Below are 12,500 nucleotides of genomic sequence, written 5' to 3'. Positions count from 1 at the left end.
GGGACTGCTTCAATGTTAATTTGAACACTTTTGCACTCCGAAAAGGTTCAAACGAATTTGAATGATTGTTTCCAATGGTAATTCAGGCTTGTCACATCATCTCGTGCGCCTTTGATTTTACTTTGGTCTTGACAAGCACGTCAGTTAAATCTAGTAGATTTTTTACTATATATTTTACTCCTTGCAATTATTTTTTCCTGTTCAAGTCCAAGTTAAACCAAGTGCTCTCGAACGCGAACAGTTTGATAACTTATCTTAAGACTGAGTGTGAAACGGGGGGAAAAAATCTATGTAGAGCATGACATATTATATATTATAATAGGTTCCTTAGTCGCTGACTGTAGTTTCTATTAACATTTAAACATGCCAGTCCATTCATCTGTATATCTTTTCCATCCAGTACAATGCATTGAAATCTCCCCTTTGCAATGCTGTTACTTGCAGTTTTAGCAGCAGCAGCAGCAGCAGCAGTAGTAGTAGTAGTCGTAGCAGCAGTAGTAATTGTTGTAGCAGCAGTAGTATACATTTGTATAGCGCTTTCAAACCTCTCAAAGCTCTAAACATGCAAAACACACAGTAAAACAGTCACACCGTATCAGTATCAGTATCAGTAGCTCAAGGAGGCGTCACTGCGTTCGGACAAATCCATATACGCTACACCACATCTGCTAAGCAGATGCCTGACCAGCAGCGTAACCCAACGCGCTTAGTCAGGCCTTGAGAAAAAAAAAGAATAATAATAAATGAATAGATAATTTAAACAAGAGAGGCAAGGCCTTCAAGACTCACTTGTGATACACTTTTTAAAAAAAATCTAATCGCAAAATGTGTTCTGTATTTGTTATAATAAAGCTTCGAGTTTAAAAAAAAAAAAAAAGTCCTAACCAGATTCGAACCCCGCGTGTTCGGGTGAGAAGAAACTGTCTTACCCATGACACTATCGTGGCTCCTTTACTGACGTTCTAAAATTTAATACTTGAACATATTTTTTAAAGGGCGATAAATTAATTGCGGTATTCGCAGTGAGAACGCTGTTCAAATCATATTATTCTGATGTATCTTGGGCATTCAAAAAATCTTTAAAACGACACGGTCGATTCAATTTCTCTTTTATGTTCATTCTAGTTTTATAGTTTTAAAGTTGATATGAAAATTTAGTGTTTTGTTAAACTAATAACCTGTTGGGCCAAGTACAAGTACTTTAAACGTGGTAAGAAGTGAAAAGGACTTCATTTTGAGAAAAGTCAAGACTGGAAATTTTTTCGTTTCATCGTGATCAATTCAAGGGTATTAACTCGCATGGTTTACAATTTTTAACTGTGAATTCCGACTGGGCATAATCCAGTAAGTGATGAGACGTTCACAAATCTTTCTCTGAATAAATATTTAACGGTCTCCTTCTCCAACTTTCCATCACATGTTATCATGTATTGTCCATTGAATATAGGATTGAAAGGGCAGGTCAACAACTTGAAACAAAATGGCGTTGTTCGCGTTCGCGAAGAATATGAGCGCGCGCTTTGAATGTGTATAAATATGTGTACGCAATTGATTTTTGCCCATGACCTTCAGGGCTCAGCCAATAGATCTGTAAAGTCCACTCGTCGTATTGATTTTAGTATTTTCCGAAAAAGACCACTTGGGCGAATGAACATAGTGAAAGCCCTGTACACTGAGATTAAAACACACAAGCTTTTTATGTTTTGAGTATGATTTCAAAATGTAATGTTTAAGATGAGAAAAATCAGTTTAAAGCAAATTAAGTCCCCTATTAGCCCTGTACACTGAGAGTAAAACACACAAGCTTTTTATGTATTGAGTATAATTTCAAAATGTAATGTTTAAGATGAGAAAGATCAGTTTAAAGCAAATGAAGTCCCCTAGCATTAATTACTGATTAATTTCCCTTCTTTACTATCTGCACCAAAACGTTTGCAAAATAAATAAAACTTCCATGCTTAGCAAAAGAAGTTCCTGTTTGAACAAAAAATGATAATAATGACTGCTCTTGTTGTTGTGTCAGAATATCAGATCAAAGTGCCAAGTTTAGAGTTTAGAGAATACAAAAAATATAAATATAACAGTAAATACAGTTTGCATATAATTTGGCTTCTCTTTTAAAAAAAATTTTGTGCCCATCCCAGAGGTGCAATATTGTTTTAAACAAGATGACTGGAAAGAACTGAATTTTTCCTATTTTTATGCCAAATTTGGTGTCAATTGACAAAGTATTTGCAGAGAAAATGTCAATGTTAAAGTTTACCACGGACACACACACACACACACACACACACACAGACAACCAAACAAACAAGTAAATAAATGTCACACACACACACACACACACACAACACACGCACGCACGCCCACACACACACACACACCATCTCCAAAATCATCTGCTCCCCCCCCCCCCCCCCCCCCCCCCCCCCCCCCCCCCCCCCCCCCGCCTCCCCTCCCCCTCCCCCGTCCGCACAGAGAGAGAGAGAGAGAGAGAGAGAGAGAGCGGACAGGAACACAGTCCCCGAGGAAAAAGAATGAAAATGGCCGCAATAGTCAGCGAGTCATCGACTTCTCTGTCGTCGCGTCAGTTTCTGAGGAATCGCAACAGGCAGTGTTTTGAGTGGCTGGCTCACACGTCAGGCCACTGACCTATAAATAGATCAGGCCAACGCACGCGGGGAAATCAACTCCAACCGAACAAACTTGACCTTAAGGGTGTAGACGCCAATAGGTCGTTAAACTCCAATAGTAGGCACGCGGGGAGACGAACTGACGTGATGTCGAGCACGAACCTGTAAATAGAGTGTACGTCTTTGGATGTCGAGTTAGTGATTCGCGACATCGGGAATTCCCGAACACGGGAATACTGCGGTGTGGTTTAATTTTGTCATCGCTTCCAGTTTCCTCTGTCTGTTTCCTCTGGTCTGGGGTGACTGCCCCTCAGTGGTATTTTGGTTTCATTAGGATCATTTGAGGAGCAGTTTTACTCCTATCTGTGTGTGTGTGTGTGTGTGTGTGTGTGTGTGTGTTGCAGTCTTGACGAGTTGGGTCAGTCACGCCATGGCGAGTGGTGGTCACTACTGTCCGAAAGCCATGTCCGACAGTCTGCGTTTGACCGACAGGCTTCTCCACGAAGCGGAAGACGCCGACGACATCTCCGAGCCGTACAGAAGTGACGTCAGTCGGCTGACTACGTCACTCCAAAGACCGCCATCACAGCGTCAGCATACGTTCATGGTAATGGCGTGCTTCCCACCGTCTCCATCACCCTCTCAGTCCCACTCCACTTTCTTTCTTTTTCTTTCTTTTCTTTCTTTACCCTTCTCCCCCCCCCCCTCCCCCCCCTCTCTCTCTCTCTTCTTCAGAGTATAATTATTTTATGTACATGTGAGGACGTTCGGTAAGAGAGCGCTGAGGTTTGTTTCTGCACAACATTTAGCGCTGTTTGCACGCATTCATTTTTGGTATCGTTATACTCATAAGAATCATTATGATCATCATCTCCTCCTCCTCCTCCTCTTCCTCCTTCTGCTCTTTCCCCCCTCCTCCTGCTCCTCCTCTTCCTCCTGCTACTTCTCCTTCCCCTGCCTCCTCCTCCCCCCCACCCCCTCCTCTTTCTGCTGCTGCTCCTTCGCCCTCCTCCTCCCCCTCCTGCCCCCCTCCTCCTCCCCCCTCCTCCTTCTGCTGCTGCTCCTTCTCCCTCCTCCTCCTCCCCTTCCCCCTCCTCCTCCTCCTTCCCCTCCTCCCCCTCCTCCCCGTCCTCCTCCCCCTCCTCCTACTGCTGCTCCTTCTCCCTCCCCCCTTCTCCTCTCCCTCCCCCTCATCCCCCCTCCTACTCCTTCTTCTGCTGCTCCATCCCCCTCCTCCTTCCCCTCCTCCTGCCCTTCCCCCTCCTCCCCCCACCTCCTTCCCCTCCTCCTCCCCTTCCCCCTCACCCCCCCCCTCCTGCCCCTGCTCCTTCTGCTGCTTCTTCTTCTGTTGCTCCTCCTCCTCCTGCTCCTCATCTTCCTCCTCCTCCTCCTTCATCTGCTCCTCTTCCTGCTTCTTGTTTCTCCGCAGTCCGTGGCGGTGATTCGTGTAGGCCGACGGGCACCTCCCAGGAGCAGCCGGTGCGTGCTGAACGTGCAGCAACGTGAGCACAGCTTCAGCGACTTCAACGTCCGCCGGCACCAACCCTGCATGTGGCGAGGTCCCGGGCCTGAGGCTATGGCACAGGCCGGCTGGCGTTTTGACAGTGGAGGTGTGTGTGTGTGTGTGTGTGTGTGTGTGTGAGAGAGAGAGAGATTGGAGATGGTCTGTCTGTCTGTCCGTCTGTCTGTCTGTCTCTCTCTCTGTTATGAGCGATGGTACAATGAATGTGTATGTTAGCCTGTGCGCGTGTGGCTGTGTGTGCACGCACGCGCTACTCACGTGCAACGCGCGCGCACAGATGGCCGTGTAGCATGGGCACATCGGTACGCTTCGAGTAACTGGTTGGTTGTTGGGTTGGTTTTTTCTGTCGATTCGTTGATTGGTTGGTTGACTGACTGATTGATTGATTGATTAATTGATTGAATACTTCATCACCAGATCGATAGTCTGACAAACCGACCGACCGATCAACTGACCAACTGATTATTTCAAAGACTGACCGACAGACCGACTGGTTCATCATCGTTGATTGCGTGATTGATTGATTGATTGACCGATTCCTCGCCCTCCCCCCCACCCCTCCCTCCACCCCTACTTCTCCCCTCCATTCTCCATCCTCCTCTCCCCCCCCCCCCCCTTGACCACCTCCTACACCTGTGCCGCCCCCGGCCCCCTTCCCTCCCAATCTCCCGGCACCCTCCGTTCTGTCCACACGCTTACAGACAGCGCCACCTGCGACTTTTGCACGGTGACGGTTCGGGACTGGAGACCCGAGCACAACCCTTGGCGGCGTCACGAGGAGTGGTTCCCGACCTGCCCCTACCTCCGTCAGCAAGGGCAAGGGGCCAGCACTCCCTCGGTACGTTCTAGTGGAACAGCGACAACTGTTCAGATTACTGAGGATGATTACTATCAGGTTGCTAATGATACCACTACTACTACTACTACTACTACAACTAATGATGGTGATGATAATGATGTGAATTTATATCAGTTGCGCCAGTTCCTAAATAGGGCCGAAGGCGCTTTGCAAAAAAACGAGTAAACACACACACATGCGCAACACACACACATGCGCAACACACACACACACGCACACACGCACAAACACACACACACACACACACCCACACACACACACAGAGAAGGGTTGGGACGGGTGAGAAAGAGTAAAAGCCGGAATACTTATCGACTCTTAACATTGTTATTGTTGGACATTAAGTTTTTGTTCGCAACATCGTTTCTTTTTCTTGATTGTTGTTCATTGTTTTTTTCTTCTCAGTTGCTTTTAATCGATCAAGCTATCAATTTGTTTCTTTGGCAGCCGAGTGGAAAGAAATTGTTCCGCCACTCTTTTCCCTCCGTCTACGACCTCGAGCGAAGCGCCTTCTGAAAACGTCACACGAGCAGATGACGTCAGAATGATGCAGTCCATGACGTAAACAACCACGTTCGTCACCAGCGCTAGTTCGTCATCATCGGGCTTGTGATGACTGCTGTTTGGGGACTTCATGCAAAACGTGTGTGTGTGTGTGTGTGTGTGTGTGTGTGTGTGTGTGAAAGTCGAAGTCAAAGTCAAAGTCAAAATTTTACTTTAGTCAAAGTCCAACAAGCATAAAAAAAAACTTCACCAACCATCCAAAGAGAAAGTACACCTTTAAAATAAAATTTAAAAAAAAAAAAAGAGAGAGAGAGAGAGAGAGAAAGAAGAAAACATACTGATTTATTTTAAGATGGTAAATTGATACGTTTCAACTGCTTTGAAAATAAGAAAGAAAAAGAAAAGAAGAAAAGATGTAACACAAACCATCGGGTGAAAGCCAAGAAAAAGAGAAAGATCTGGAAAAAAAAAAACCGGAGAGAGAGAGAGAGAGAGACTGTAATGAAATAACTTACAACAACAAAAATGTAAATTATAAGTTATGATGAAAATGTGGTTTTTTTGTATATTTAGTGTACAATATATTAATATATAGCCTTTAGGAGTATTATAGGTAATACGTGTTCAAGTATTTTTTACACACACATTCAAGAATAGAATGAAATACTGGCATTTCTGTTTCTCTGTCTCTGTCTCTCTCTGTTTCTGTCTCTCTCTTTCTCTGTCTCTCTCTCTCCCTCTCTCTGTCTCTGTCTCTCTCTCTCTGTCTCTCTCCAATTCTCTGTCTGTCTGTCTCTGTCTGTCTGTCTCTGTCTCTCTCTCTCTGTCTGTCTGTCTGTCTCTGTCTGTCTCTCTCTCTGTTTGTCTCTCTGTCTGTCTGTCTCTCTCTCTGTCTCTGTCTCTCTCTCTGTCTCTCTGTCTCTCTCTCTCTCTCTCTTTCTCTGTCTCTCTGTCTGTCTCTCTCTCTCTCTCTGTCTCTCTCTCTGTCTGTTTCTGTCTCTCTCTGTCTCTCTCTGTCTCTCTCTCTGTCTGTCTCTCTGTGTCTCTCTCTCTGTGTCTCTCTCTCTCTCTGTCTCTCTCTGTCTCTCTCTGTCTCTCTGTCTGTCTCTGTCTCTCTCTCTCTCTGTGTCTCTCTCTGTCTGTCTCTCTGTGTCTCTGTCTCTCTCTCTGTCTGTCTCTGTCTCTCTCTGTCTGTCTCTGTCTCTCTCTCTCTCTGTCTCTCTCTGTCTGTCTCTCTGTGTCTCTCTCTCTCTCTCTCTCTCACATTGTGCGGGGCGGAGGTATGGGGAAAGGGAGTAGGGAGAGAGGTGGAGGGTGTGGGAAGGGAGGTGGAGGGGGTGTCAAAAGTCCTTTTCTGTGTCATGTTACAGTTATGAAGAGACAGAGAGAGAGAGAGAGAGAACAAAATGAATATGTATTATATTTTTATAGTGAGAAAGAGAGAGCACTGGTTCATTCTGGTTCTCTGAACCTATTGCATCAATAAGCGCTGGATTTGAAAATGAACATTAAAAAAAAAAAAATTGTCTATAAATACTTTTTTGAATTATTGAACGAAAAAGTTCAAAATATATTTAGCAGCGTCCTATTTCTCATTTGGTCATTATTTCTCATGAAAATTTCCGTCCAAATCATAATAGTTTTTATGGTATGTTTTTGATGCCTTTTCGGAATATTTATACCAGTGGATTTGACTAAATCGGCAGTTTTGTAAGAGTTTTTTGTGTGTGCGTGCATATATATATATATATATATATATTTTATTTTTTTTTATGCCCGAGAAGCTTTTGTTTTTTGACATCTGGTGGATGGTGGGGCAGGGGAGAGGTGAGGGGGAAGGTGAGGGTGGTTTTTTTTGTTTGTTTGTTTTTTTCAGTCTCTTAACGTTTCTATATTTTGTTGTGTTGCGTTGTGTTGTGTTGTGTTGCTTTGTGTTGTGTTGTGTTGCGTTGTCTTGCGTTGCGTTGCTTTGTGTTGTGTTGCTTTGTGTTGTTTTATGTTGCTTTGTGTTGCGTTGCGTTGCGTTGCGTTGCTTTGTGTTGTGTTGTCTTGCGTTGCGTTGCGTTGCTTTGTGTTGTGTTGTCTTGCGTTGCGTTGTTATTCCTGTCTTTTTATATCATATTTTTGGAGGAGTATTTGTATTAAAAAAAAAAAATAAATAAAAAGGAGAAGAAAAAAAAATTACACCACAGATTCACACACATACGTACACACGTACGTACGCGCGCATGAACTCACACATACGCACGCGCGCGCACACACACACACATTTACGCACACACACACACGCGCACACACAGGTACACACACACACACACACACACACACACACACACACACAGACGCACACGGCAATAGCTTTAAGATCAATGTGGGAATCGCAATTTGTGAATAAAAGAAAGACGAACATATGTAAATATTCCTGGCATTGCTCAAATTCAGACCCATCATATTGTTAATTTATACTTTCTTCTTATTCTGCCCGGTGCCATACAATGCATTTCTTTATTGCATTTTAGGAAAGCTTTATTATTTCACTGGATAAAACAATATACATAGATTTTTACGCATTTTTCTTTCTTACTGAAAGTCAGCATAATAAAAACTGATCTTATCATTTCTACAACCGAGGGTACTTGACTGCTACGTGTGTGTCTTTTCTTTAACACTTAAACGATTTTCCTAACACAAAATCAAATTCATAGTATTAACTCACTCAGTACGGCCAGTCCTCTCTTCTCCTCTACACAGACCCCTCGGATATCCAGTGGGTGTCTGAATGACCCAACCTTTAGCTTCCGTCGTCAGAATTGTGGTATTCTTTGTCAACATTCACGTCTTCACTATAAGAGCCTTCCGCTTGCAATATTTTGATGATGGTAATTGGGGTGAAACGCTGTTAACGTCGTCTCTTTCGCCGTTCGTATGGAAAGAGTTAAAGAAAGCAAACACAGAGTTTTTTCATCATTATCATCATCGTCGTCATCATCATCATCAACAACAACAACAAAAAAAAGCAAAAAAAAGCACACACACAAGACTGTTGTTGTTGCATCTCCTTTGTCCCAGTCTCAGAAAAAAAACCTCAACAGCTACTTTTTAAATTTAGTACACGTGTACTGCTGACGCTCATCAACACGGCAGTCATTATGAACCGATGACATACGCGAGAGTGCTCGCGCAAGCAGACTGATGCAGACACACATACATGGACACACATGAGGACACACAGACATACACACACGCACGCACACGCACACACACACACACACACACACACATGTGGAGTGATGGCCTAGAGGTAACGCGTCCGCTTAGGAAGCGAGAGAATCTGAGCGCGCTAGACCTTGAGTGGTGGTCTGGGCGCTAGTCATTCGGATGAGACGATAAACCGAGGTCCCGTGTGCAGCATGCATTTAGCGCACGTGAAAGAATCCGCGGCAACAAAAGGGTTGTTCTTGGCAAAATTATGTAGAAAAATCCACTTGGATAGGAAAAACAAATAAAACTGCACGCAGGAAAAAATACCAAAAAAAAGAAAGAAAAAAAAAAAGGGTGGCGCTGTAGTGTAGCGACGCGCTCTCCCTGGGGAGAGCAGCCCGAATTTCACACAGGGAAATCTGTTGTGATAAAAAGAAACACAAATACACACACACACACACACACACACACACACACACACACACACACACACACACACACACACAAATACGGTCAGTGCCAGAGAGAGGGAGAGAGAGAAAGAGGCATCAAACAGGCTGAAACCCACACACCACAGCAAGGAAAACACCCTGACATGCCTAACCTCTCACCAAAGATAAAAAAAAAAGTGCAGAATTTGCCCATCAGGAACCAGTTGCATTGCTCGGACGAAAGAGCCTAGTATGGTCGTAACCCGCTACTAACTGTGTGTAGTATGGAACTGACCAATGGCGTAGTTCGGTCAACGTAGGCAATTAGTCACGTGTAACTGTCAAAAAGTCAGAACCAAGCAATGTAACTGGCACCAGGAGAATATCACACAGATAAAGAGCTGTACGTGGATGATGAGAATGTTTGAGGGATGGGTGGGGGGTCTTTTTCTTCTTTCTTCCTCCTTCTTTTGTTGTGTTGTTTGTTGTTTTACGGCCACTGACGAAAGACGCGCGAAGAGCACCAGGAAGAAACAGTGACACAGTGATTGTGCTCCGTGATCTTGTATGCAGCTGAAGATAGAGAAAAATGACTTGTTGATCTTGTTGCTTTTTATTTTTATTTTTTTTTTATTATTTTTTTTTTACACCGCAGAAAGTCCAGTCTGATTACAATCTCCAAAGATATTTATATGCTTATGATCTTCAGCATTTGCCTAATATTTTTTTGGCAAACTTTACAATTTGTTATACTGTAGTGTGTTCTTATGGTGCGACTTATATTCATTTTATGACCATCTTGCATTTTACAGCTGAATAAATCATTTGGAATTGCATGATTGCTGCGTCAGTTCGAGATATATATTAGTATATACTTGTAAGTCTCTGTCATTCTCTCTGTCTTTGTCTCTGTCTCTGTCTCTCTCCCCGATACGCTTGTTCTCGATCCACACACACACACACACACACACACACACACACACACACACACACACACACACACACACACACAGAGAAAGAGAGAGAGAGAGTCTGTGCATGCGGTATTGTTTAAGAACAAGTAAATAATAGCTTTGTGTGTGTCTGTGTGTCTGTGTATCTGCATCTGTATCCGTCCTTGCGTACGTCGCTGAGCGCTACGTCAGGCTGACGAAGAATAACCAGTGACGGATTTTACCGGAGTTTCGGCTGGGTGATAATTATCGGGAATCCCCGGAATGCTTGCAAGTCCGAGAATCCCCGAGAGAGAACGATGAACGGAGTGCATAAAAAGCACGGAAATACCACCTCCCGTCACATCATACCACACCAATCGGCTCTAACTTCATAACCATATCCACCAAAGTTTCAGCCAACTGACGAATCCCAATTACTTTCTGCTGAGAGCAAAAGGTGCCGGTTTGGTGTCAGTCGATGCCCAGTGAGAACAATCTACTGTTCTCTCTTTCACTTGTTTAAAATCGACTTGGCTTACAGGAGAGACAGTCTTGTTACTGAAGTCTGGTGGCTTTGACAGTGGATTAATTTTCACACACCCTAAAGAAGGACGAACGAAAGTAAACAGTGCGCAGTTGTGAAAAACAAACAAACGTTGAACACAAACTGGTTGTGTCTTTCTTTGTGATTGGGTGTGTTGGGAAAGGTTGTTAAATTAAACAGCTGACTGCAAGTGAAGGGTGGGCGAGGCGAAGAAGCTGCCGGCCACTGTTGGCATTCTGTGAACTGTCCGTTTTCTGTGAAGCTGACCACTGTTGGCATTCTGTGAACTGTCCATTTTCTGTGAAGCTGACCACTGTTGGCATTCTGTGAACTGTCCATTTTCTGTGAAGCTGACCACTGTTGGCATTCTGTGAACTGTCCATTTTCTGTGAAGCTGACCAGTGTTGGTATTCTGTGGACTGTCCATTTTCTGTGAAGCTGACCACTGTTGACATTCTGTGAACTGTCCATTTTCTGTGAAGCTGACCACTGTTGATATTCTGTGAACTGTCCATTTTCTGTGAAGCTGACCAGGAGGGTCGAGGCGGACTCAGTTCGTTTGATTGTCAAGATGGCGGCTGCTGGGGGGTTTGTGTTCAGACATCCAGTTCTGCAGCTTCTGCTGTGCTTGATGCTGCCGTGTCAGGATGGTCTCAGAAACAGTGAGTTCTTATTTGTGGTGTTGTGGTGCGTTGTGTCGTGTTGGTGTGGTGTTGTGTTGGTGTGGCGTTGTGTTGGTGTGGTGTTGTGTTGTATTGTGTTAGGGTTGTGGTACGTTGTGTAGTGTAGTGTGGTGTGGTGTTGTGGTGTGGTGTGTTGTGGTGTGGTGTTGTGTTGGTGTGGTGTTGTATTGTGTTGTGTTGTATTGGGTTGGTGTTGGTGTTGTGTTGGTGTGGTGTTGTGTTGGTGTTGTGTTGCTGTGGTGTTGTGGTGTGGTGTTGTGGTGGTGTTGTGTTGGAGTGTTGTTGTGTTGGTGTTGTGGTGGTGTTGTGTTGGAGTGTTGTTGTGTTGGTGTTGTGGTGTGTTGTGTTGATGTGGTGATGTGTTGTGTTTTGTTGTGTTGTGTTGGTGTGTTGGTGTTGTGTTGGTGTTGTGTTGGTGTGTTGTTGTTGTTGTGTGTTGGTGTGGTGTTGTGTTGGTGTGTTTTTGTGGTGGTGTTGTGTTGGTGTGTTGTTGTGTTGGTGTGGTGGTGTGTTGGTGTTGTGTTGGTGTTGTGTTGTGTTGGTGTTGTGGTGGTGTTGTGTTGATGTGGTGATGGTGTTGTGTTGTGTTGTGTTGTGTTGGTGTGTGTGGTGTTGTGTTGGTGTTGTGTTGGTGTTGTGTTGTGTTGTGTGTGTGGTGTTGTGTGGTGTTGTGTTGGTGTGTTTTTGTGGTGGTGTTGTGTTGGTGTGTTGTTGTGTTGGTGTGGTGGTGTGTTGGTGTTGTGTTGGTGTTGTGTTGTGTTGGTGTGGTGTGGTGTTGTGTTGGTGTTGTGTTGGTGTTGTGTTGGTGTTGTGTTGTGTTGGTGTGGTGTGGTGTTGTGTTGGTGTTGTGTTGGTGTTGTGTTGTGTTGGTGTGGTGTGGTGTTGTGGTGGTGTTGTGTTGGAGTGTTGTTGTGTTGGTGTTGTGGTGTGTTGTGTTGATGTGGTGATGTGTTGTTGTGTTTTGTTGTGTTGTGTTGGTGTGTTGGTGTTGTGTTGGTGTGGTGTTGTGTTGGTGTTGTGTTGTTGTGGTGTTGTGTTGGTGTTGTGGTGGTGTGGTGTTGTGGTGGTGTGGTGTTGTGGTGGTGTGGTGTTGTGTTGGTGTTGTGTTGGTGTGGTGTTGTGGTGTGGTGTTGTGGTGGTGTTGTGTTGGAGTGTTGTTGTGTTGGTGTTGTGTTGTGTTGTGTTGGTGTT

General features: G+C 44.4%; 2 protein-coding genes across 4 annotated transcripts in view; both read left to right on the top strand.

The window, feature by feature from the left end:
* Window positions 1–6,516, top strand: part of LOC143279384 (uncharacterized) — a 12,059-nt gene extending 5,543 nt beyond the window's left edge. For all 3 annotated transcript variants that reach the window (XM_076583419.1, XM_076583420.1, XM_076583418.1), the window contains exons 2-5: window positions 3,038–3,240; window positions 4,063–4,243; window positions 4,857–4,993; window positions 5,459–6,516. In XM_076583419.1, coding sequence (XP_076439534.1) covers window positions 3,064–3,240; window positions 4,063–4,243; window positions 4,857–4,993; window positions 5,459–5,527 — 564 coding nt within the window. In that variant the 5' untranslated portion in view covers window positions 3,038–3,063 and the 3' untranslated portion in view covers window positions 5,528–6,516. The remainder of the gene's footprint in view (window positions 1–3,037; window positions 3,241–4,062; window positions 4,244–4,856; window positions 4,994–5,458) is intronic.
* A 3,897-nt stretch (window positions 6,517–10,413) lies between these two features.
* Window positions 10,414–12,500, top strand: part of LOC143279383 (uncharacterized) — a 3,305-nt gene continuing 1,218 nt past the window's right edge. Inside the window, exon 1 of the mRNA XM_076583417.1 lies at window positions 10,414–11,288. Within this exon, the coding sequence (XP_076439532.1) occupies window positions 11,198–11,288 (91 nt within the window). The 5' untranslated portion in view covers window positions 10,414–11,197. The remainder of the gene's footprint in view (window positions 11,289–12,500) is intronic.

This window comes from Babylonia areolata, chromosome 2, assembly GCF_041734735.1.
Source record: "Babylonia areolata isolate BAREFJ2019XMU chromosome 2, ASM4173473v1, whole genome shotgun sequence".
In the NCBI taxonomy this organism is placed as follows: Eukaryota; Metazoa; Mollusca; class Gastropoda; order Neogastropoda; family Buccinidae; genus Babylonia; species Babylonia areolata.
Note: the sequence above shows the minus strand (reverse complement) of the source record. Positions and strands in the feature narration are given on the sequence as shown.